At 35.2% G+C, this 25,087-nt stretch overlaps 5 protein-coding genes across 10 annotated transcripts; 3 read left to right on the forward strand and 2 right to left on the reverse strand.

The window, feature by feature from the left end:
- The first annotated feature begins 2,580 nt into the window (after positions 1-2,580).
- Positions 2,581-5,436, forward strand: LOC140829068 (sugar carrier protein C-like). The gene is made up of 4 exons (XM_073192038.1): positions 2,581-2,819; positions 2,889-3,211; positions 3,976-4,605; positions 4,736-5,436. Exons 1-4 carry the CDS (start codon positions 2,687-2,689, stop codon positions 5,210-5,212), a joined length of 1,563 nt encoding a protein of 520 aa, XP_073048139.1. The 5' UTR covers positions 2,581-2,686; the 3' UTR covers positions 5,213-5,436.
- A 3,074-nt stretch (positions 5,437-8,510) lies between these two features.
- On the reverse strand, positions 8,511-9,277 carry LOC140829907 (uncharacterized). Its single transcript, XM_073193193.1, has 2 exons — positions 8,899-9,277; positions 8,511-8,802 (listed from the first exon to the last, which is right to left on the reverse strand). Exons 1-2 carry the CDS (start codon positions 9,178-9,180, stop codon positions 8,635-8,637), a joined length of 450 nt encoding a protein of 149 aa, XP_073049294.1. The 5' UTR covers positions 9,181-9,277; the 3' UTR covers positions 8,511-8,634.
- A 1,363-nt stretch (positions 9,278-10,640) lies between these two features.
- Positions 10,641-12,141, forward strand: LOC140829070 (transcription factor MYB102). Its single transcript, XM_073192040.1, has 3 exons — positions 10,641-10,924; positions 11,028-11,157; positions 11,277-12,141. The coding sequence occupies exons 1-3, from the start codon at positions 10,786-10,788 to the stop codon at positions 12,028-12,030; spliced, it is 1,023 nt and encodes a 340-aa protein (XP_073048141.1). The 5' UTR covers positions 10,641-10,785; the 3' UTR covers positions 12,031-12,141.
- Positions 12,142-15,180: 3,039 nt separating this feature from the next.
- On the forward strand, positions 15,181-19,227 carry LOC140829069 (uncharacterized). The gene is made up of 5 exons (XM_073192039.1): positions 15,181-15,514; positions 16,180-17,509; positions 18,104-18,373; positions 18,618-18,773; positions 18,918-19,227. Exons 1-5 carry the CDS (start codon positions 15,507-15,509, stop codon positions 19,035-19,037), a joined length of 1,884 nt encoding a protein of 627 aa, XP_073048140.1. The 5' UTR covers positions 15,181-15,506; the 3' UTR covers positions 19,038-19,227.
- Positions 19,228-20,344: 1,117 nt separating this feature from the next.
- LOC140829071 (nonsense-mediated mRNA decay factor SMG7-like) lies at positions 20,345-24,759 on the reverse strand. Of its 6 annotated transcripts, none has more exons than XM_073192045.1 (6): positions 24,537-24,759; positions 23,745-23,825; positions 23,058-23,651; positions 22,865-22,987; positions 22,546-22,757; positions 20,345-22,434 (listed from the first exon to the last, which is right to left on the reverse strand). In XM_073192045.1, exons 2-6 carry the CDS (start codon positions 23,793-23,795, stop codon positions 20,505-20,507), a joined length of 2,910 nt encoding a protein of 969 aa, XP_073048146.1. In that variant the 5' UTR covers positions 23,796-23,825; positions 24,537-24,759; the 3' UTR covers positions 20,345-20,504. The 6 variants fall into 6 exon arrangements, with proteins under 6 accessions (XP_073048146.1, XP_073048145.1, XP_073048144.1 ...); XM_073192044.1 differs by having other exon boundaries at positions 23,745-23,842; XM_073192043.1 differs by having other exon boundaries at positions 23,745-23,845.
- Between the last annotated feature and the right edge of the window lie 328 nt (positions 24,760-25,087).

A 25,087-nucleotide genomic window follows, 5' to 3' on the forward strand; every position in this document is an offset into this window, starting at 1 on the left:
TCATTTCCATGTGTGAACGTAGACTTTCACGTTCGTTGCTTACAAGTTGACCAAATCTTGTTGGACTTGCGTGGGCCTACCCAACTTTTTAGTCAAGCCATCGTGTTTGAAAGTTTTGGGAATTCGTGGATATAGGAATTTTTATGAATTTTTTTTTTATGCCACTAGAATTCACAAATATTATTTTTATGTGTATTGTGTAGATTTTGAAAATAATACGATAGTTTCTACTTGATTAGTTTTGTATAACAAACTCGTCAGAAACAATGTAACCAGTGAAAATCGAATCTCCAATCATTGGACGAGTACTCACCTGCTCCACCAATTTTGACACTCTCGTAGGCGGTATGAAAATATTTTTAAAAAATCCAGTGTTGTTAAATTATAAATATAAAAATATACTCTATAGGGAAAATAAAGTATCATTCAGCCATAAGTTTTATAATCCGAAAATCAGATGAGTGTAGCATAAAATGATACACAATCAATGTAAGTAATTTTGTTTTTCAGACTCTAGTGGCTGGCTTTTCTCGAACAACCCTCATATTTAAGTTTAAAATTAAAAGTTTCGACTTAACGGTATCTTCCATCCGATGTCACATAACACGTTAGATCCCATATATATGAATGATATATTGTATCATATCGTATACAAAAATGCACCATGTATATCGTATCGAAAATTACAGTATTAAAAATATTTATACTTATACAATAATGAAAATTCGGTATACATGTATGAATAATTAGCATATCGATTATACCAAAATTGCAGTATACCGATATTTCATACGCTATCGGTATATACTGTTCTATTTCGAAAAAAAAATATTTTTTTTGTTAAAATAAAATGAACTTTATTATTTAAAAATATTATATATATTTTAAATTTATATATATAATTTTAGTATATATCGAAAATTTCACATTTTATATCATTAACGTGTCAAAGATTTCGATATCGATACCTTTCGATATTTTGATACAGTAACATGGATGATAAACTAAATGTATTTTTCACTACCACCGCCCAAAATACAAAATCTGACTTAATCAAGAGCGTACCACTGTGTTTCCTGTAATGTATATATAGCATGTCGGTGGTGGTAGTGTAACTTCGTGATACATAATGCTATATCAACCTACAACCCTATTTTATTTTATTTTTTGCTTAGACATAAATTAAGATATTTTAAAATATGATATATTTTTTTATTGGACATCATAATATAGAACAAACTTTTCAGCAATAGTAACATATTTTTTTATTAGTTTGATATATAATTACAAAAAATGCGACATTTTTTTCTAGATTTTTATACATATAAAATTAACTATAACGAAAACAAACTTTACATAGCATTTTGAAAAGGAAAAAAGTAAAATAACACAAAATCCAAATCCAAATTGTGTATGAAACTAATACTAAGGCAGTATTTAGAAAAAAAAGTTAGCAAAAACTCGTTTGAGACGGTCTCACGAGTCGTATTTTGTGGGATAAATCTCTCATTTGGATCATCCATAAAAAAATATTATTTTTTATGCTAAGTGTATTACTTTTTATTATGAATATCGGTAGAGTTGACCCGTTCTCACAGATAAAAATCATTGAGATTATACCATAAAAGACCTATTCTTAGAAGTTTGAAATCTTTCAATGTATTATGTCGGCGGGACGCTTTGAATGCACCTCCGAGCCAACGGAGAAACATTAATTTTTTTACTTAACGGCTCCTTTCGATAGTTGGATAAGATATTCCAACTTGTTGAGCATAAAATCCATTCCCTTCTCCGAATTTGTAAATCAAAAGTTTTTTTAAATATATTTTTAAAAAATAATAATCATAATTGAAAATTGAAAATGTCGATTCGAAACTTATTAAAAAATGAGTGAGTCTCATGTGAGACCGTCTCACGGATCATAATCCGTGAGACGGGTCAACCCTACCCATATTCACAATAAAAAGTAATACTCTTAGCATAAAAAGTAATACTTTTTCATGGGTGACCCAAATAAGAGATCCATCTCACGAATATGACCCGTGAGACCGTCTCACACAAGTTTTTGCTTTAAAAAATAGTGTTTCAATCCATATTTCATAATATTTATAAATATAAATACTTTTTAATTATACATACACGTATACACAAAATCCAACTTTACGTATTCACTTCAATCTTATCCAATTCTTAACCGTGGAGAAATTGTATTAAATTAAATCCGCAATCAATATGGAAAGAAAGAAATTCAATATTATCTAGTCAACTATAACAGGAAAATAATTTTTTTATTTTAATTTATTCATTAAATTAAAATATATCATTATTATTATATTGTTGTTATGCAAAATAACTTTTTTAACTTAAAGTTGACTCTTGACAGCTATTTTGTTCCGTGTAATTTCAAATTTGATTGTGTATATATTATATTACATATTTTAATTTACTCAATTTTAATTTATATATTGACAGCTAAAATGTTCTGTATATTTATTTCTTACGTAATTTAATTTCATTAAATTTAATTTAAGTAGTCAACATTCTCTATATATAGTCCTCTCCATGATAGAGAGTCAGTACGATTATTTTTCAATTTTCATCTCTCTTCTCTCCCTCCTTCCCTCCTCTTCTCTCCGGTGATAATATATACTTCAGACGAGTGAGTGTGTTCTGCGGAGACAAAAAAATGGCGGGTGGGTTTGTCCCAGGTGCCGGGAACGGGAAAGAATATCCCGGGAACCTTACTCCTTACGTCATCGTGACGTGTGTGATTGCTGCCATGGGTGGTCTGATTTTCGGTTACGATATTGGAATATCAGGTACGTGTTTATTCACAATGTTCATTCGGTTTTTGGGTTCGATTCAGGATCTGATTGTTTAATATACAGGTGGGGTAACCTCCATGGATCCATTCTTGGAGAAATTTTTCCCGTCGGTGTACAGGAAGCAGAAGGCGGACGACACAACCAACCAGTACTGTAAATTTGACAGCGTGACGCTGACTCTGTTTACGTCTTCTCTGTACCTGGCTGCGCTGTGTTCGTCGCTTGTGGCGTCTACGGTGACTAGGACGATGGGGAGGAAGCTGTCGATGCTGCTCGGCGGAGTCCTGTTCTGCGTCGGAGCATTGATTAATGGGTTTGCTCAGGCAGTTTGGATGCTTATTGTTGGGCGTATTTTCCTTGGTTTTGGCATCGGATTTGCGAATCAGGTATATTTTTTTTTCTTCGTAATTTTAAATTTAAATTATTTATTTATTCATCATTATTTTCGGATGGAGGTTGATCATAATTTGAATTTGTGGGTCAAAGGAAGTAAGTAGAATCTGTTAGATCTGATTTTTATAAAAAAATAATATGCAATATTATGAAAATAACTTTCCCAAAATAATATATCATTACACCAACGGGAAGAGTTGACCTATAACCTTTTTCGAAAAGATTTTGTTTTAAAAGAACATTTTTTAATGTATAAATTTATATGAATATTAATCCAAAAGGCATTCAATAAAAATATCATAACATTTAAATATTTAAAATAAGATAAAAAAAATGTTATGTCGCAAACAAACGAGCTGTGATCTAAACTTTTTTTTGGATATTAATTAATTTCAAGATTCTCAATTTTTCTTAGATAAATCTGAAAATGGTATACGGAAGGTTGCTTCCGATTTTTTGTCGGTTGCAATTATTGCTGTGCATTGATTACAAGAAAGAAAATTTTCATTATCGCAACTTTAACAATTTTTCTATTGGTTATAAAAGTTATCCTTTTGTTTTTTGTTTTTGTTTTGTCCTATTTGTGACTTCTTATTTTGTTTCTCTATCGTCATTCAAGACTGATAGTAAAGAGTTAAAAGTGGCCTAGAGGCCTCGACTTTATTCAACATAAAAACTTGTCCTTTTAGAGATCATCCACATTTTTAATTCGTCCCATGTTTCTCAGTCGTTAAATTTTTGATTTTATTTTCTGCAGTCTGTGCCACTCTACCTATCCGAAATGGCTCCTTACAGATACAGAGGTGCACTCAACATTGGCTTTCAACTCTCCATCACAATCGGTATCCTGGCAGCCAATCTCCTAAACTATGGTTTTGCCAAGATCAAGGGCGGCTGGGGGTGGCGCCTGAGTCTCGGTGGTGCGATGGTCCCGGCTTTGATAATCACTGTCGGATCTTTAATCCTTCCGGAAACACCCAACTCCATGATCGAACGTGGCAGAACCGAAGAGGCACGATCCAAATTGCAACGAATCCGAGGTGTAGGAGATATAGACGAGGAGTTCAATGATCTTGTCGCGGCCAGTGAAGCATCTCGAAAAGTCGAGCATCCGTGGAGGAATCTTCTGCAAAGGAAGTACAGGCCTCATTTGACGATGGCTATAGCCATTCCCTTCTTTCAGCAGCTCACGGGGATCAACGTGATCATGTTTTACGCACCAGTTCTGTTCAAGACTATCGGCTTCGGGGGCGAGGCTTCGTTGATGTCTGCTGTGATCACTGGAGCGGTGAATGTTGCGGCCACTGTGGTATCCATTTATGGTGTGGATAAGTGGGGGAGAAGGTTTCTGTTTCTTGAAGGTGGTGTTCAGATGCTTGTGTGTCAGGTAAATTAATATTCCATTTCACTTCAATTATCTATTTCTTTATCACATTTATAAAATAAATATCAGATGTAACTCAAAGTGTGAATGTAAGGCTTTAAGCACTGAGTTTTGTTTGTATATTTGTTATCAGATCGTGGTAGCAGCTTGCATAGGTGCGAAATTTGGGATAGATGGTAATCCAGGTGATTTGCCCAAATGGTACGCCATCGTCGTGGTACTGTTCATCTGCATATATGTGGCGGGGTTCGCTTGGTCATGGGGTCCCCTCGGATGGCTGGTGCCTAGCGAAATCTTCCCACTCGAAATCCGGTCAGCTGCACAGAGTATCAACGTTTCTGTCAACATGTTTTTCACCTTCGTGATTGCTCAAGTCTTCTTGATGATGTTGTGTCACTTGAAATTCGGGCTGTTCTTGTTCTTTGCATTCTTTGTGGTGGTGATGACGATTTTCATGTACTACTTCTTGCCGGAGACGAAGAATATTCCCATAGAGGAGATGGTGGGTGTGTGGAAGCAGCATTGGTTCTGGTCAAGGTTCATGAGTGATGTGGATTATCCTAATGGCAAGATTGAAATGAAGAAGGGTGGCGCAAATTACAGAGTATAACTATTAAAAGCGTGCCTTGATTTTATTAAAAACGCGTTCACTCGGTGTTATTATTAGTCTATCTGATAATTATTTAGGATTGAAAACTACAAAGTAAATTGTTGATGTTTATTATGTTGCTAGTTTGAATTTTATTCGTAGGAAAACTAAAGAAGTTCCAGGATTATTGCTATTTTCTTTGGCTTCTTTTCTTAAATCATATATATTGTATTTTTTTCTTTTTTTTTTGAGAAAAAAAAACTATTTAGTCATCATGGTGACAAATGTGGTTGTTCTTATCTTTATTTATATTTATCTGTTTTTTTAATGGTTTTCCTGAATAAATTTAGTCACGGCCACAGAAACGAGACAAAAAGCGTGACACCCTGATTAGTGGATGAACATGGATCACGCTTTTTTTGTCTCTAATAATGTGGGGATAGTAAATACAGTCATTTAGGTCACGGAAATTATGATTTTGCAACAACCATGAATCACATGATCTTAGACAATTTCATTGAATTTGAAAGACCCCAGGATTCGAATTTCTGGATAGAATTTGGGATGGTTAGAATATATCTCTCTTGCTAATTTCTACTTCTACGAGACAGATTGACAAATACATTAATTTTTTTTTATTATGGTATAAATGAAAATCTATAATATATGTTTGGATAATATTTTTGTAATTTTTTTTATAAAACTGCCTTTAAAAAATATGTTCTCGTAATATTATTTGGGTTATCCATGAAAAAATATTACTTTTTATGCTGAGAGTATTATTTTTTATTGTGAATATCGATAGGGTTGACTCGTCTCACACAAAATTTTATCAATTTATAAATACTTTTCCAAACGAAACTCATAATACATCTCAAATGGTATATACGTATTTTTTTTTATATCAAGATCTCGGAATGATTTGGTTTTAGCTAGCAATATCGGCATAAAAAGACTTCGATATTTAGCATAATTGAGGTGAATATTTTGACCTTTGCTACTAATAATGTTTTATTTAGTCATGAACAAAGAATCGTGGGCATATGTTCCTCTCTTTTCCAACTTTTTCGTGATTTTGGCAAAAGTTCCATTTTATTCTATTCGCACCGACCTTTTCTTTTATGGCAGAAAAGTACCTTATCCTTTCTTTAAAAAAAAGAACCTTATCCTGTTAGCCTGTTTTCTTGTAGCTTCCATGTCAAGAGTGTCCCGTAAACGCCATGGACATTACGTCATGAGTATTATTTCATACATGTTTTAAAATAAAATGATCAATTGATCGGTTTGAATTCAAAATAAAAATACGTGAAATCCAATATATACTCGATTATTTATCTTGTATGTTAAAACATGTCGGAATAGCACTTCTGACTTAGTATAGCGTCTTCCCTTCGAAAGTCGAAAAATGATATTTAATTGAGTTCTTGTGATACGCTCTCACGAATACTTATCTGAGAATGATTCAAATAAAAGATCTGTTTAACAAATTCGACCTGTGAGATCGTCTCACACAACTTTTTGTCACTTAATTTACATCTTTTCTACACGACCCGTGAAACGTTCTAACATAAGTCATTGTTTTTTTTAATTTACATCTCTTCTACACCATGTGGAGAAAAAATATATAAAAATAACTATTGGTTTATAAGGATTCACCTGTTTCTGTGGTGTCAAAAAAATACTTTTTCCAAATCCAAAAATCTGTCACCGACTAAAAGATATAATATTAAAAATTCACGTGACATAAATAAAAACAAAGATTAATCGAAAAAGTAAAATCAAAATCATTCAAATAATAAGTCTAGAAATATTTATGATATAAAAAATTTATAAATAAACGCAATATTTGTTTCTGACCTACTAGTGTGTGTCCTGGTAAGTTGGCCCAATATATTTTGGGCCTTAACATGAGATTAAAATCCAGACCCATTAACTTGTGATTTATACGTCCATCAACCAGCCCAAAAAGACAAATGTTTTCCAGTGTCTTTACTTACTTTACCCATGCCACAATTTTTATGCCTGTGCATTTATTTTATTTTATTTTATTTTGTAAAATAGTGTCTAAAATCACAATAATCCCAGCTAGCATGCTTGAATTATGTTGCAAAAAAAGTGTTAAAACTTTAATACATGAATTTCAAAGTTACAATGAAACCAAGTGTCTTATTCAATGGAGTAGCAGTCTAATTATCCAGAGGACACAATACCAAGAAAATCAACATGAAATTGCCCTCAAATGTGTATAATATAATCAGGCTTCTTATTTATATTCTAAAAAAAGGGCAAGAAAACTTGTGGACTTTCAGTAGATTGAGTTATATTAAATGGTAGAAGCATCAACGCAAAGCCATTGGCCAACAAAGAGTGCAGTGCAATTGAGGTTAGGGTTGACGGCACTGAAAGCCGATGATGTTAAGTGGTTGCTTTGTGCTATTCCAAAGCATGTGTCTCCACTCTCCACTCCAACCACGGTCTCGCATGCAAGCTTTGAACTTGCCTTCATTTTATAAGCTGCAAATTTCAAGAAAATTAGTTTGCGAAAAACAAAGAGAAATATACGATTGAATCGCAGAAATTAATTTGAGCGAATGGTAAAAAAAGGTTTTATTAGAAGTTTTGAAAGCTGACCTCCAAATATGGTTCTGCTTTCGGCCGTAGTGATGATGAGAACAAGCGCCACGAGCAAAGCGAAATTGAAGAGAATGGGACTTTTCTTGGCCATCCTTTTTATCTTCTTCCTATGACTACTCGAACTCGAATTCTAGATTCTAGATTGTACAGAGACTACTATTTATTACCAATCATGTGAGATTGATGCCAATTTATTATGTATTGGTAACTCAGAATTCGACATGGCCGGCATGCAACAATGATGATTAGAGACGGTGAAATACACAAGAAAATTTAAAAATAATTAAATAACAATTTTTTTTTTGAGTTGATTTACTTTACACATGGATTTTTATAATCTTTAATTTTTTTATGATTTCCCAACATTTTCACAAGTACTCGGAACGCTTTTTCCTTGATATATATTTTCCAAAATTATGTGAGACAAACGGACTTGGTGCGATGATACAATATGTTCGATTTTATTTTTAAATTTATATATCATTAACTTCAAAAGTTATTTATAAAAAGTAAGTCTTACAAGATACGATCTGACATATCTTTGTTCGTGAAACGAGTCAACTACACTCATGTTTACAATAAAAAATAATATTTTTTATAGACGACTCGAATAAAAGATTCGTCACACAAAATTGATTAAAATGACACGACAAGAGTTTTGTGAATTATGAATAGCATGACACTGTAGAATTAGGACCTTGATTATATATATTGTAATAAAATTTTCTGATCAAACAATAACACGATTAAAGTTATTTTACATTGGATTATCAGAATAAAAAATAATAATTTTTAAAAATGATTGCTTATTAAAACTGAAATTGCGAATCATCCCATTGTAGAACAGCAGAGCCCAGATTTTGCTCTCTTTTGAGCTTATCTTTGAGGAACCAATCGCATACCCTCCCCGCATTCAGATCCTCAATCGGACATCCCTCTTGCTCTGATATCACTCTCAAAAGATTCAAAGATGATATCTGTATATATGCAAACACCCAATCCAAATTTTATGTATAACCATAGAAGAATTCATCATACAGATATATGATTTAGTTTTATAATCAATAATGTACCGTTAATCTGCACAGAAATCGCTCGTGAGTGCTGAGACCGGACATTTCGACCAAACCTGCCTCCTCCATCGTCAGGAAACTTCTCTGTTCCGTTTTCTTCTCTCCACCATCGCTACATGCCTTTAGCACGAGCCTTCTTCCTCGGCTGGAGGCGGTAGCATCGAACGGTGAAGAAATCTTAGTTCCAGCTTTATTTTTACGATCATGGTTCGGGAAATTACATGATTTGAAGACGAATGGCGACAGTTGACAATTACCCGTGTGAAGTTTGAGTGAATTCATCGCCTGTTATCTGTATTGTAGCTAGGGAGGGTTTATCTCTATCGGCAAGATTTCTTTTCTGTGTGTGGCTCAAAAAGAAAACGATATCCATGCAAAAATTGTGGGTCTGTATTATTTTATGTTTTTAGTTGGTGTCATAGGATTGTGGTAATAGATAGTATTTAAACAAGATGTAAAATAATATTTAATATATAATAATTTGTTTATTTTTAATGATTGGTTAACTTAGAGATAAGATTATAATTTTATCATTTTCAATCATTAATAACTATAAATAAAATTAAGATAAGAAGGATAAAGATAAAGAAGGATAGTATTAAAAATTTCAATATCAATTATTTGATCAATAAGAAAAATAATTAATTATTTGATTAACATATGATATAAAATTATGATCATGATTGACCAAACGCATCCATCTAAACATGATATATCCAATCTTATCAATTTTTGTGTCCATCAATGACGTGAAATTCATTTTTAATATGTTTCGTCATATTCAACAGATGAGTATTACGTCTTACATAGACACAATGGTGAACATTGTTAATGGGACTGCATATCAAAACTATAAATATATATACACGCACACATATATATATTTTTATATAGTGTTTCATGCTAATTAAGATGAAGTTCAAATTCGTTCAATAATGTTTCATTTCGATTTATATAACTAATGTGTGAAAAAACAAGACTTGGATGTAACATATGATATATTATTTCATTACTTACAATAAAACTATAATCGAATTTAATATATGATATATTATCTCATTACTTACAATAAAATTATAATCGAAATCTTGCTCGGTTTTTAAAGTTTCGGTCACAAAACTTTCACAATCTTAGAAACTTCATAGTTTTGAATACATATTCGGACAATGGCACTTGAAAAAATGTGGAGCTAGAAAAAAAAGTGGCTGATATATTGAAAAGGAAACCTTAATTAACAGTTGGACAGGGGAATAACTTGGTTTGATTTTAAATGGAAAGAAATTGGTAATTGGATAGAAACGAAGTGAAAAGTTGAGTAGGACAAATTGTATGTACTTAATTAACATCACTAGGGCCTATCGCTAACATCTAGGAATCTACAATCCACGTTATTAATCTATTCTTTATTGCCTTTTTCTACATACATAAGATAACCAAGTTGAAACAATTTCTAAAATATGTTCGAATAAATTATTTTTTATGTTCTATAAATATTTCGATAACTCATAACTTTTAAATAAAGATTAAACCTGTGATTGGTGTCATTTATTAGTAAACTCGTGTGAAACGGATGATATTTTTTCCCAAAATTAATAATCAAATTAAATATGGAACAAATGTTAGAATAACGATATTGAAATAAATGAATTGGATTGAGTACTTTTCAGCTGTACGCTTATTTGGAGAGTCGAGAAATTGTACAAGTAGAGGGGACACGTCGCCTACGGTAGTATCAGGGACGGCACCGAATCCTTTTGACTTCCTTTCATTTCTTCCGCATTGAATTGTCTGCCCTTTTATTTGCTCCATTTTTTTCTACATATAAAACCCAGTTCCCACTTTCGTATCTTTCAAACTAGATCGTATTTCCAGGTTTAACTTTCTGACATGGGAAGAGCTCCGTGCTGTGACAAGACTGGGCTGCTCGTGAAAAAGGGACCGTGGTCGCAAGAAGAAGATCAGAAACTCCTTGATTATATTCAGAAATATGGCTATGGAAACTGGAGAACTCTTCCAATTAATGCTGGTTAGCTTCTCTCTATACACTCTGTGGAACATTTTTCAAGATTGGAGTAGTGGAAGAGGCAGAGTCTTGAACTAGCTAGTGTTCTGTTGTATTTTTGTTGCAGGGCTGCAACGATGTGGAAAGAGCTGCCGGTTGCGGTGGACTAATTATCTCCGGCCAGATATTAAAAGAGGGAGGTTTTCATTTGAAGAAGAAGAGACCATTATTCGTCTGCACAGCATACTTGGCAACAAGTACGTATGTAGCCACGTATATAATTTCGTGAACTAGTTATATATACTAAGTCGCGTAAATTGCACGAGTCCTGATATTTTCTTTATGCGGGATTCGTATATGTTTGTCGCTAAAACAGATGGTCTTTGATTGCTGCTCGACTTCCTGGGAGAACCGACAATGAAATCAAGAACTACTGGAATACGAACATAAGAAAAAGGCTGCTACGGATGGGAATCGACCCCGTCACCCACAGCCCACGCCTTCAACTTCTTGATCTCTCAACTATCCTAAACTCATCTCTGTGCAACAATTCACCAACCCAGATGAATTTTTCCAGGTTGCAACCTCGTTTTAACCCCGAGTTGCTAAGATTCGCCGCATCCCTTTTTTCTTCCAACTGCCAATCCCAAGATTTTCCGATGCAAAACCAGATAACCAGCAATAATCAAATCCCACCACCCTTGATGCAAACTTCAGTTCAAGATGTTGCAGTGTTGCCCGATTTATGTGCCGATACTGACCTCGGTACCTCATTCTCCGTTCATGATGAGGTTCAAGAACTTCAACAAAACCCAGCTGGATATGGAATGCCTTCTGCTTTAACAGGAGAGTATGTGCCAGTGCTCAACGACGGGTATTACGGGTCGGGTGACCAACCATTTGTAGACCCGACTCAATCGTCCGTGACTTCAAATTTTCAATCTTTTTACAATAACAGTCTCGGGTTCCAGTCCATTTTTTCAACTCCTCCGTCAAGCCCGACTCCATTGAATTCGAATTCCACATATGTTAACAGTTGTAGCAGCACTGAAGATGAAACGGAGAGTTATTACAACAGCATGTGGAAGTTCGAAATTCCAGATAATTTGTGTATTAATGATTTTATGTAATTTCGTGATCATGAATAACTTAAATAACCGATTATATATAGAATATTTTTTTTTGTATGAAGAGTTTTGTTTCATGACAAATGATTAATCCAGCCTTTACTATTTCCCTACTCATGTTTCATATATTACCAGTAATGGTCCCTGTCGGGAAACCACCGTCCGTTTTTAGTTTTTTTTTTTTGCTTCACTATACAAAATATCAATTTACATGTTAAATTTATGATGCAGTCTTATTTCTGCGGATTCGGGGACATCATCAAATGCTTAATATATGACATATATATACATAAAAAGGAATATTAAATATAAATTTGGTTCGTAGCAGCAGATTTTAATATTACAAGATCCATTAATGTGAAACGTATGACAAAGGTAAAGGTTTCATTGATCTCCGAAAATGAAACCGGTGGCAACGCGCCGCCGTGAGTTTGCGGGGTTTGAAAATGTGACATCATGTGTATACGCTACCTGTAACCTAACTATCAATACACGGACTAACATGAAAAGTATTTTGCTTTACAATTTGCATGGTGGTAGAAGGGCCTGGGGTTTTGACAAAAAGAAGAAGCACGTGTGGCAATCTGTAGAATGTAGATAAGATGCTACAGTGGAGGTATTACCGCCGTCGTAGATTTAATATCACTCATCAAAATATGTGGGTGTCATTCTTCATTTTACATGGTTTTTTTAGTACAATGATGACTATTTGATTCATCATGAAAGTAAGACTCTCGGTGTTGCAAACGAATCGAATCGAACTGAATATGACGAAAATTCGAATGTTCGAATTAGTTCTATTTGAATTCAAACTCGATTAGAAGTTCGAAAATTTTAAAACGTTTCTCAGATTAAAGCTTGGTCCAAATTCAGCTCGAAAAATTGAACATATTTGTGAACTATTTGAATTATTGTTCGCGAACTATTTGAATTCGAGCTCGAAAAAATATTCGAAATACTCGAAATTTATTTATTTAATATATATATACATTATATTAATAAAATATTAGATCTCGAGCAACTCGCGAACTATCAAACAAAATAATTTAAGCTCGAATTCAACTCGGAAAAAGTTCAAACATGTTTCAGTTCGACTCGGATTCGATAAGCTCGAATATGAATTAAATATTTTTCGATTTGGCTCGAAAAAGTATGCGAACCTACTCGATTCGTTTACTCTCATACTCTTAAGTTAGATTAAAGTGAACCAATCTAAAATGAGTAGATCTCATGTGAGACCGTCTCACGGATCTTAATCCGTGAGACGGGTCAACTCCACCCATATTCACAATAAAAAGTAATACTTTTAGCATAAAAAGTAATACTTTTTAATGGATGACCCAAATAAGAGATCCGTCTCACAAATATAACCCGTGAGACCGTCTCACACAAGTTTTTGTCATCTAAAATATAGTCCAATCCGTTGAAGACTATACAAATATGATGCATCTATCACAAGTCGCGAGTGTGCAATTATTTTGTGATTCCGAGCAATTAATGAGGCTAGGGTCAAACTTTGTAAATGCCCGAAATTTGGGCACGTAGTTCAAAAATTGCTACTAAAGTCTAAACCGGCCCCAATTTCGTATAGACATGGTAACATCAATATCGTAGGCATGACTAGGTAGGAACTAATACTACACTTAAACACTCGTAAAGATAAGATATTTTTTTTTGTTGTTGTTTATATTGGTTCCTAAATGATATATCGAACATAAAACCTAATATAGTTATGAATTAATTACTAATATAGTACTAATTTTGATTTAATTAAAACAATTATAATACTAACAACACAACGGTTCTTAAACTAAAACTTTTGTGAGACGATCTCACGAGTCAATTTTGTGAAACATATATCTTGTTTGGATTACACATGAAAATGTATTACTTGTTGTGTCAAAAGTATTATTTATTATTGTAAATATGAATATGATTGATTTGTTTCACGTATAAAATTCAGTGAGACCATCCGACAAAATATTTATATAGTTTCTTAAACTGTGTGCGCAGTATGGTATGATAACTTAATTTTATAATTGCTTTTGGAAACTATATATGGTAATAAAATTCAAGCGTGCACGTTTATACTCGCTCGATCATTCTCGGCTTAGCGGAAGTCAAATGTTTAAACTGCCATACAAATCAAAAGGCAACGTGCCATTGATGTCAGCGGCACGTCACAAATGCGTAATCATACAATAAGAACGTCGGACTTTTAAATCTCTCGAAAATAAAAGGAAAGAAAATTCAGAAGACATCTTTTTCTGGGGTCGACCGACCAGAGAAAACCATGTAGTCGAGAGTTTTGATTGGCTGATTGCATCCAAAAGTATGTTCATGTCTCTTACAACCTTTGTCTTTCCCCATTTTGTCAACTTTCTCTGTTGATTTTTCGATCGGGTGTTTCTTTATTGTTCGAACTTTCTTTTCTCTTACTAATTAACGAGGATGATGCCATGAATCTAGAAGAAATTACGTGATAATTTTCTCGCGTTTGATTAAAAAAGATTTAAATTTGAGTAAATATTATTTGAAAAATTGTGACTTAACTTGAATTTGAAATCTATCATAATAAATCAAAAAATAATTATTTGGAATTTGAAATCCATCATCAAGTAGATTTGTTCAAACAAATTAATGAATTTGTTATAATTGTTTTAAAATCACTAGATTCAAATTCATCAATACAAATACAACTTACATTTACGTTTTAACTGAAAGATTTGGATTTGAGGAGAGAATTTGAAACGATTTTGTGTTGGGATGATTTTAAAATCTACTACGATGACTTAATAGTAATTTAATTATTTGAGATTTAAAATTCATTTTCAAGTAAAATTGTCCAAAGAAAACATCCTGTTTGTTTTTATAGATTTGAAATCCTAATTTCATATCAGCAAAATAAGAAAAGTAATTAACTTTTTCAAATGATTTAATCATGAGATTATGTTTACTAGGAGTTTATCAAAATTTATAGTTCAACACAAATATCAATGTGATCACTTTTTGTTCTCTTTTTGTTTATGTGCTCAAAGAACAACCATACGTAGTAATTATTTATTTTAAAAAAATTACTACTAGTAATTGCAAGATTGAAGCCAAATTACCGACCCGTGGATCTCAGGGATCCGAACCGCTGTGGACTCACCACATTCCTCTTCCTCCTTTCCTTACATTGTCTCATTCATCGCCGCCCACGCTTAGGTTTTACGAAAGGGGAAATTTTATTTTGGTCCCAAAAAAATATCGACTTTACCAATTACTTATTCGTTTTCGCTTATCATAAATCACGATTGTGAATTTAATTGTATGGCGTGTTGTTATTGATGGTGGCAAAATTGAATTTGAATGGGGTTTGATCCGTATGGTTGAATCTGCCGAGCTTCCATTTGTTTTTAGAAAATGCTCGTCGGTGATACATCACGCCTCCTGCGCAAGTTAGCCTCGACCCTTTTCTGTCAAGTCCAGCGTTCGCCATGTCAAGGTCCCTGAAAGTCCTTTCTTTCTCACTGTGTATGTTTATATGCGTCAGAATGAATTCTTTGATGATTTCGTTATTTTTCCGTTTGCTTGTTGATTTAGAGCAGTTTTAATTATTCCTTCTTCCGCAAGCATGTGCTTCTGGCATCTCTTGGGCTTGTGTATTCCATACAATCGTTAATAAAATCATGCGGTTCCCATGCTATTTCTTGGCAAAATACTTGTAGTTGTAGATAATAAGCTCACGATTTTCTGCAAAGAGTTGCTTGGATGGGGCTTTTTTTATGGTCACATGAGCTTGATTTTATTGAATCATGAATACGAAGTCGGAACTTGGCCCAGCAATAAAAAATTTCCTATGAATTGTGAAATAAATAAGTTCAAGTGTGTGTGTGCAATTATGGATTTATTGAAGTGATGAATGGACAATTTTATGTTACTTCGTCTTTATGGCATTAAATCACCATCAAAACTCATTTAAGTACACTGAGCTGTGTTTAGTCATCGTTATGTGTGCAAGTGCTAGAAATTGTGTAATAATGGGGGACCTTGAGTGCTAATCAAGGAAAGTCTAGTTATGATTTTAAAACAAAAAAAATATTGATTTCTCTCCCACTTGGACTGACGATTCTTATTGATAGTTAATTTTCCCTACTTGAGGTGCTGCAGATCATTGACAGTTATCAGGAGAGTTTCACAAGCGTTACGCAGAAATGAGACTAGTATTTCTTCAGAGGAGTCCAAATATGGAACCATTCTCAGAGCTGGGCAATGTTTTACTCAGTACAGATTCTACTCTCTGTATTTGTTCCCTAGCAGAAGACATTATTGGAATGCAGCACGCGAGTTCGAAAATAGTTCCTATAACAGATTCATCAAGAACTATTCAGCGATTCCAAAGAGCAATACTATAGCCCAGCACGTCCAAGCTTCTTGGAAGAGGTTGGCCCGTAGGTCCGTACAGGTTGGCCAAAGTTGTCTGACCATAAACCTGGTTGCTCAGGCTTTCAGTTTGGCTTTGAGTCGTTCGCATTTGATTGTTCCCGGTACTTTTGCTCTGATGTTTGGAACTCAGTTAGCATGGGCACAATCGGTGCCAGACACAGATATCTTTCAGCCAAGGAATACATTGTATTCACGCGCAGAAAACAGCCATATCTTCTTGACCAGGCTGATCCTTTCTGTATTTGAAAGCATTTTCTTGTTGTTGAGAGCTTTATATTTGGCTGTACTGTTCTCACCAAGCATTGCCATGGCTCCTTTTGCCGATAGTTTCGGACCTCAGTATAGGAAATTGTGGCTGCAGGTAGTTCATCAAACTCTAGAAAGAGCAGGTCCGGCCTTTATAAAATGGGGCCAGTGGGCAGCCACTCGGCCTGATCTATTTCCTAGAGACTTGTGCATGGAATTGTCAAAACTTCACACAAAAGCGCCCGAACATAGCTTTGCATACACGAAAAAGACTATTGAGAAGGCTTTTGGCCGTGAAATTTCTGAAATTTTTGATGACTTTGAGGAGGAACCTGTGGCATCTGGGAGCATTGCTCAGGTGCATCGAGCCTCATTGCGGTCTCGATATCGCGGTCGTGAGATTAAACCTTTGCTAGTTGCGGTTAAGGTGAGGCATCCAGGGGTTGGGGAGTCCATTAGAAGGGACTTTGAGATTATAAATATCGTGGCTAAGATTTCAAACTTTATTCCTACTCTTAATTGGTTGCGATTGGATGAAAGTGTACAACAATTTGCAGTTTTCATGATGTCTCAAGTTGATCTTGCACGTGAAGCAGCTCATTTGAACCGTTTCATATACAATTTTCGCAGATGGAAGGATGTTTCTTTCCCAAAGCCTGTATATCCTCTTGTACATCCAGCTGTCTTGGTGGAAACTTTTGAGCATGGAGAATGTGTTTCCCGTTATGTCGATGAGCTCGAGGGTAATGAACGGACTAAGAGTGCTCTTGCCCATATTGGAACCCATGCACTGTTGAAGATGCTTCTGGTAACATAATGATTCTGTTTGCTTTATCCTGTTATCAATCTTATGCGTTATAAATTCATGTGTCATAACAAGTCTCAACTTCTCGTTATTGTGATTAAGCCAATGCAGAAGCACCCATCGATGAAAGCCGTTTGTCTAGACTGATTATTTTCTGTAGAAATAGCTTAGTTTTGGACTCCTGCGTATAAAATGTTGTTCATGAGTTATGGATTTAGTGAAAAAAACAGTGACAACACTAACTTATTTCTTTAACTGCCAAAAATGTGGTAGCAGTTTGTTTTTTTGTTGATTTTTCAAATTACTGTGCTTATGAGTTGGTGACATGCTGCATTAGATGTTGCTTGGGTGCCTGCTTGATACTTTACAACATTATGATTTGGGAACTAAGTTAGAGTATCACAAAGATGTGGCTTCCATAGCGTTTATTGGAATACATGATCAATTTAACATGTTAGGTTATGTTTATCTTTAATGGGAGAGTACCAGTGTACCAACAACCCTCTATGTGGGGGTAAAAAAGAGTCGTATGCCAACTGTTATTGTGTATGGTTGACTAGGGATGTCTATTCTGAGATATATCGTTAACCTTATCAGGTCGACAACTTTGTTCATGCTGATATGCATCCTGGAAACATCCTTGTCCGAGCAGCACGGAACAAGCCTTCCCGTAAAAAGCTCTTCAAAACCAAGCCTCATGTAATATTCCTTGATGTCGGCATGACTGCTGAGCTCTCCAATAATGATCGTGTAAATTTATTAGAATTCTTTAAAGCTGTTGCTCGGAGAGATGGCCGAACTGCAGCAGAGTGCACACTTCGATTATCAAAGAAACAAAACTGCCCGAAGCCAGAGGCCTTTATTCAGGTGAATCAAGAACTTGTTGATGTTTTCATTCGTTAAGATGAATTTCACTCAATGATAATATTAGGCATTAAATGATCGCCTGACTTGGTTTTGTTTCTTGATTCCTCTGAAATTTGATTTGCCTGTTGTGCAACTCTCCCGGGCTGCAATTTAATATAGTTCGTCTTTGTAATACTTTTCTATACATGACAATGAAATTTAGATTCTGCCATTAACTTCTTCATTATTTTTCCCGCTTCAACAGGTGGTGAAAGAATCGTTTGATTTCTGGGGTACTTCAGAAGGAGATTTGGTCCATCCAGCAGAATGCATGCAGAATTTACTCGAGCAAGTTCGTCGTCATAAAGTAAACATTGATGGCAATGTTTGCACTGTTATGGTTACACTTTTGGTCCTTGAGGTAGTTTCATGGTTCATTCTGAAGGATTCAATACTTATTAACACACATTTCGTTTCTCTTATTTCCTTTTCAAACTTGTGTTTGAGCTCAGTTCTTGAATGCAGCAGAATAGTATTATTACTTATTTTGGGGTTTTACATATAGGGGTGGCAGCGGAAGCTCGATCCAGATTATGATGTGATGCATACACTGCAAACGTTGCTTCTGAAAGCTGATTGGGCAAAGTCCCTTTCTTATACAATTGAAGGGCTAATGGCCCCGTGAATAAAACTCTGTTAACAGCTGTTGTTCCCACGTAACAAGTTCTGATAGTGTAGGAATAATACTCTCATATTTGGCCTTTGGCAATTTTGCGAGGGTGAATATATTCATCTTTATTTAGATAATTTGAGCTCTTTTTTCCGAGGATCCCCACCCCAAAAGACATTTGAGTTGATTCATTTATTCAAATTAATCTCATGTATCAAGACTGTGTTCTATGGTTTTGTTTAAATGATTCTGCGCTCGGAAATATGGTTTCTGAATATGCATGAATTACAAGGGGAATGGATATATATATATAATTTGGAAATTTACTTTGAAGCCATTAATCCGCAAACCAAAGACAAGAGATTCCAGAGGAAACATAAACGGGAGAAGTACAGGAAACGTGAGACGAGTAAAGGTTATGATAAACTTCAAACACAGTACAAAACTAAAAAAATTCTCTATATGCATAGTAATCCTCTGTGGAACATAAATTTTTCAGCACGTTTTCATTTGCACAAAAAATACATAAAAAATAGAAGAAGACCAACGTTCTAATGATTCATACAACAGATTGCAGGGAAACATTAAATCAAGATACCTGGTAAGAAGCAACATTAGAACAAGAAAAGTCACATGGAAAATTAGCATAGAGTCACTAGAAGAGAACGCCAATCCCAGCATCGCAGACAGACAATCCCAACATCAAGAATGCTATCTTCAGTGTATTCCAAGTGGGGCCCTGAAATTATAGCAGCAAATCGAAACTTTGAAGGATTTCATTACCGGGAAACTGGAATCTTGATTAAACAAGAGACGGAAAATTTTATACGAACGTGGACTCCAGGAGCCAAAGCTCCAAGCATCACTGCTTTAGCAGAGGACGTATCTTCTGCATTCGAGTGTCTAGTTTCCATCTGGGGATGTTAGATCGTCGAACCTCTGGTACGGTATCGTGCAACTGCGTGCGTGTTTCTTCTGTGCGTGTGAGAGACAGAGAGAGAGACTGGGCCGCAAGAAAATAACATAGGTCTACGGGCCTGTCCAGGAAGTAATCTGCTCAACTCGTTGTACAGAATAAAAAATTTATATATATGTATACATACATATACATATATAATATTTAGTGTTGTAAATAGTTTTTCGTATATATTATATCAAAGGATGATGTATGAATATATAACAAAATAAATTCTGACATACGTCAAGTACTAAAAAAGATATTGATTAAATTAAAATGAACCTACGAGGGGAAAGAAGGATAGCGATAGGTTGTGTCAGATAACAATTTCAGGAATGCTCACTAGTCTTACCAGGCGAACGACAGTTTAAAACTTTGATTTCAAATATCTACGTGTATATATACAAATACGCTCCATGGATACAATTATTATCATAATCATTATCTTAATAATTTAACTGACATCCACATCCAAGAGTGGGCAATGGATTTGGAGCAGCATTGCATATTTCCCCGACTTATATTCAGTTTCCGATAAAAGTATGACCCCTAAGCTGCAATTCTGGTTGCAGCAGCCACTCTCTCTCCTTAAGATACTGCAAAAGTGGCGGTTGTTCTTGCCTAATCTCCGTGCCAACACCACATAAATAAGGAACAGGTCTTTGGTAAGCTGTAAAGAATTTTTCCCTCGTCTGTTCTTGATCTGCTGACCCATATACAGGAGATGTATTTAGATATAATTGGGGGCTCCCCAGGTAAACCATTGGATTTGAAACCAAATGGTTTCCCCACTGATCGCATAGATCAAGACTGCAAACTTGGTTTGCTTGAAAATTCTCGAAGGCAGGGTGAGTGTTGTAAACAGGCGGTGATATGTGGTTGGAGGTATTCTCCACATTCTGACTGTTTCTGTAGTGATAAAGCCACTCTGAAGAACTCATTCGAAGAACTGGTGGGTAACCATCAACAAGACCAGAGATTCTGTGAGGAGAACATCCGATTGGTGAACGATTTGAAACACCATTTGTGTATGGTGCCGCACCTAGAATCCCATCTGATCCATTCTGGTACTCAGGTGAGATTAATGGACTCATTTTCGACCAAACGGTGTTTTCTGGTAATAAAGGAGCAGAAGGTAAAGGTGCAACATAAGGAGGTGAATTGTAGCTGATTGTTGAAATAGGCCCGTGGCCTATCTTGAAATTCTTTCTTTCCGATATGGATAGATCGGATAAGGACATAGAGACTATTTCCTCGATAGGACTGAGCTTCTTGTGTTCATTGAAGTCTTTCTTCCCATTTTCTGTTTCATACTTCGAAACTCCTCTATTGAGGACCCATGCACTCAGGGAGGGAGGTCCAGTGGAGTGGGTTGTCAAGTCCTTGAAAAGCTTGTGTTGTCCTGAATCAGACACGGTGGAGCAGAAACTGAATGAATCACCATCTTCCGACTGCTGACTGGTGGAAAATGTCGTGGCACGGCGTAAGCATTCATCAAGAAGTGTTCTCTGTGTATCTGTGGCTTCAGGACTAACCGGACGTGTTGTAGATTGAGGGGTATAAATTGGAGCCGAATTGTGTCTTGTGATTGGCTTGAAAAGAATTACCTCTTCATCCTCAGCAATCATTAATTGTGTTTTCTTTAGAGTTGACGATGTCTCTGCACTTATAATCACTTCAAGGCTGGAATCAGATCCTGTGACGGATGATTCTGCTTGTCTTAGACATTTTTCCTTCTTGAAACAGCAGAAATTTCTTCCCTCTTTGTCTCTGGAGATCCAATCTTGCGGACTTTTGGCTCGGTCCACAATTCTTGTTGCAGCATGAAATATACGCCGAGAACGCCTTTTATCACAATCGTCTCTCCATTCCTTGTTAGTGGTGGTGAAATCCAGCATTTCATGCACGTGGGCCAACGGGCAAAAGCCTCTCAACTCATGATCTTCCCAAAGAGCAGTATTATCTGCATCTATCACGCTCTCATTTTGATCAAGTCTGTTCAAGAACTCAGATAAAACACCGAAAAAGTAAGCCATGGCATTCACAACCCTTTCATCAGTAACATGCGTTTCTACTTCATCAAGTGCTCCGACTAACCACTCCACGAAAACCAGCACCGCTGGTAAAAGTGGGCATTTTGCCATGTTACACTTCTGACATCTCTCAGTCAGTCGGCCCATGCAAATGAAAACAGTAGCCAATGCTAATGGTGTATATTCAGACTGCATCTTCTCATCTATCCCTGTTGGGTCTTTTAGTTTTGGGTTCTGGACCAGTCTATGAAGCATGAAGATGAACGTGGAAACAAGTTGAATGGCACGATAAGGAGCCTTTATCAGTGAATCCACAAATTGATAAGACTCCATTGTTGCAGTAAGTTCTGCATCATCAACTACTAATAAAGCTTCTAAACTGCTCAACATATGGGTGAATGTGCGGGGAAATTCCTCCAAACTGCATTAAAATCAACCATTAATTATATATCATAGGTTGAAGTAATAGTAATGCACATATGCATCAAACAGTCGATAACTAAGGCGTAAATATTATGGTATAGATAAGTACCTGGATCTTATTATGAAGAAGCTTATAGTTCGGATGACAGATTGCCACAGATCAAATATTTCAGCAGAAGCATTCTTCATCTCAGCTATTTCTGTTTCTTTTGAAGAACCATTCTCTGCAGTAGATTTATTCTGCAAGAAATTTCTTCCGGGTATATCATAAAAGTCGAATGATACCTCAGTAGAAAATGAGGGCAACTGAGTAGACTTTTTCTGAAAATCCACCAAAAAAATCGTTTCTTAATTTCCATCACCTAAGAAATAATCCATTTGTATCAGTTGCCGTGAAGTGAAATCCAGTAGCCAAAAACTACGTTTACCTCTTCAAAGAGTAGCACAAGGTTTCTCCAGGCATCAGGAAATGGCTCTTTCGCCTCTAAACTCCTCAACGAATGATACAATGCAAGAAAAGAATCCCCAACATATGTTGCCAGCAAAGCCAACTGCAGACAAAAAAAATACCTACTTTTATTTCACGTTGTATGATGAATTTGATATAGTTGGATCATCTACCTGATTATGAGAATTTCCACTTTCTGGCCAAGTTTTGGTTGCTTTTAGGTAGTAGTTTGCTGCCACTGACCATTTTCGAGTATCGGGTTTTTTAAGAATTTCTGCATACCTAGCCAAATCACCCAGACAAATCAAAAGGCGGTGGCATGTAAATAGACATTTGCGCAGCTTCGTTGGCTCAACAGAAAACGAACTAGCGTCATTGTCCAGGAAACCTTCCTCCAGAAGTCCACAACTTCGTTTAAGTTTGAGAATCAAACCATTATAGAATTCATATGCTTCTGATAAGAACGACTTGAATCCTTCCAAATGAAGATCAAATTTGCTTGGAGAATTAACGTTTTGAGGATGAGTCTCCTTAACATTATCTTTATCCAAATATTGTTGACTGATTCTTTTGCGGAATTCGTTAATATGCTTGTAGTGCAGCTTCCATAGAAGATATTCCACGTCTTGAATCTCTGCCATCTGATCAGTTGACAAAAGAATTTTCTCCAATCCTATTCTGACTTCATGGTATACCTCAAGAACGTCACCATGTAAGATACCTTTGGAGTACATTAAAGGTAACAACCTTTTCTCGGTACTAACAACCTATAACAAAAGAAAAACATCAGATTCCTATAATTTCATTACTGATGTCATAGAACCAAAATATGTTAGAAATTATAATAGGAGGGAGATCACCTCAGCTAAAGACTTCTGTGTCTTGCATTGATTCTCTAGAAAGGAAGACATCTCAAAGCTTATCCGTGGCAGCCAAATAATCTTTGGTGAAATCAAAGCTTCTTACATTAGTTTAAATGCAAATCAGTAACCGCCAATCAATTTAACCCAAGCATCAGAAAATTGTAACAATAAATGTCCATATATTTGACATTACAAACAAGCTTTTACTATAAATGACTCTCTGCTTAATAACACGATGCCATTTGTGCAGAGTGCATTAACAACACAAGCCTTGAACGTGAGTTTGAGAATGGACAAGTCCCTTTCGTGGTGGCCAACAAATTAACCAAGAATGAAGCTACCCGGTTTCACACGGCATAGAACCAGGTGCCGTGTGTGTATCAGAAAACAGCCCCTTTTGCAGCTTCGAGCTACAATCTCAACCCTCACCAAGATAAGATGAGGAAAACTATATAGTTGCAAGTCATACTAATTCGCTTCATCAACAGACAAGTACACGAGACATAGGTGATCTAAACAAGGATCAGTCAAAATTAACTAATAACCTTAAAACATCCAATAAAAACCAAACAAAACAAAGCAGAGAATAAGTTCATAATCTAACTATAGAAATAATAATAATAAATTCAAAAAACACACAAAGTAAACATATTAGTAGCTCAATCAATACCTCACCAAACCAAAACAGACACGCTCAATTCCCTAGCAAATTCAATTTACACAATCAAACACCAAAGACTTTTAAAGAAATTAAGCAATAAATAAAGAAGTACCAATACGTGAGAGTACCTCAAGAATATGCAGTCAATTGAGAGACCTAGCAACGTTAAAAAAGAAAACCCATCAAAGTTTTCCAAAAAAATCTGAAAGATCACTGCAAAGTCTTCGTGCAGTAGGAACGAAGAGACTTTTTAGAGAGAGAGAGAGAGAGACCGGGATAGGGAAGAAAGAAAAGGGAAGGGGACACTTGTGCGAGTCGTAGTTGTGAAACAGACAAAGGATAAGGTGGCTCATTGATGGATTATTTAAGACAAAAGGATATTTAGTTCTCTTACACGAATTTCTTCTCGAGTGAGACGTTGAAGTGGAGCTTTCATCATACAATTACATCTTTATTCTTAAAAATATCTTGGGAGAATCCCTTGTAATCCAAGTTAACCTCTGAAGATATATATATATATATATATATATATATATATATATATATATATATATATATATATATATATATATATAAATTGTGAGCTTACTACTTTATCCTTTAATTTATTTACAATTTGTTATGTTTTTATGAGGCTCTTTAAATAATTTTCTATATTAATTTAATATGATCATTAATA

The sequence above is a fragment of the Primulina eburnea genome, chromosome 4 (assembly GCF_022965805.1).
Source record: "Primulina eburnea isolate SZY01 chromosome 4, ASM2296580v1, whole genome shotgun sequence".
NCBI lineage: Eukaryota > Viridiplantae > Streptophyta > Magnoliopsida > Lamiales > Gesneriaceae > Primulina > Primulina eburnea.

What these genes read in the sequence shown, in the direction of transcription:
- LOC140829068 (XM_073192038.1), top strand. Translation starts at nt 2,687, where the DNA reads ATGGCGGGTGGGTTTGTCCCAGGTGCCGGGAACGGGAAAGAATATCCC. An exon ending in GCATCGGATTTGCGAATCAG is followed by an intron (nt 3,212 to 3,975) that starts GTATATTTTTTT and finishes TATTTTCTGCAG; the next exon opens with TCTGTGCCACTCTACCTATC. An exon ending in TTCAGATGCTTGTGTGTCAG is followed by an intron (nt 4,606 to 4,735) that starts GTAAATTAATAT and finishes ATTTGTTATCAG; the next exon opens with ATCGTGGTAGCAGCTTGCAT.
- LOC140829907 (XM_073193193.1), bottom strand. Translation starts at nt 9,180, where the DNA reads ATGAATTCACTCAAACTTCACACGGGTAATTGTCAACTGTCGCCATTC. An exon ending in GATTTCTGTGCAGATTAACG is followed by an intron (nt 8,803 to 8,898) that starts GTACATTATTGA and finishes GCATATATACAG; the next exon opens with ATATCATCTTTGAATCTTTT.
- LOC140829070 (XM_073192040.1), top strand. Translation starts at nt 10,786, where the DNA reads ATGGGAAGAGCTCCGTGCTGTGACAAGACTGGGCTGCTCGTGAAAAAG. An exon ending in AACTCTTCCAATTAATGCTG is followed by an intron (nt 10,925 to 11,027) that starts GTTAGCTTCTCT and finishes TTTTTGTTGCAG; the next exon opens with GGCTGCAACGATGTGGAAAG. An exon ending in CACAGCATACTTGGCAACAA is followed by an intron (nt 11,158 to 11,276) that starts GTACGTATGTAG and finishes TCGCTAAAACAG; the next exon opens with ATGGTCTTTGATTGCTGCTC.
- LOC140829069 (XM_073192039.1), top strand. An exon ending in CACTGTTGAAGATGCTTCTG is followed by an intron (nt 17,510 to 18,103) that starts GTAACATAATGA and finishes TAACCTTATCAG; the next exon opens with GTCGACAACTTTGTTCATGC. An exon ending in AGCCAGAGGCCTTTATTCAG is followed by an intron (nt 18,374 to 18,617) that starts GTGAATCAAGAA and finishes CCGCTTCAACAG; the next exon opens with GTGGTGAAAGAATCGTTTGA.
- LOC140829071 (XM_073192045.1), bottom strand. Translation starts at nt 23,795, where the DNA reads ATGTCTTCCTTTCTAGAGAATCAATGCAAGACACAGAAGTCTTTAGCT. An exon ending in CACAGAAGTCTTTAGCTGAG is followed by an intron (nt 23,652 to 23,744) that starts GTGATCTCCCTC and finishes CTTTTGTTATAG; the next exon opens with GTTGTTAGTACCGAGAAAAG. An exon ending in TTCTTCATAATAAGATCCAG is followed by an intron (nt 22,435 to 22,545) that starts GTACTTATCTAT and finishes ATTTTAATGCAG; the next exon opens with TTTGGAGGAATTTCCCCGCA.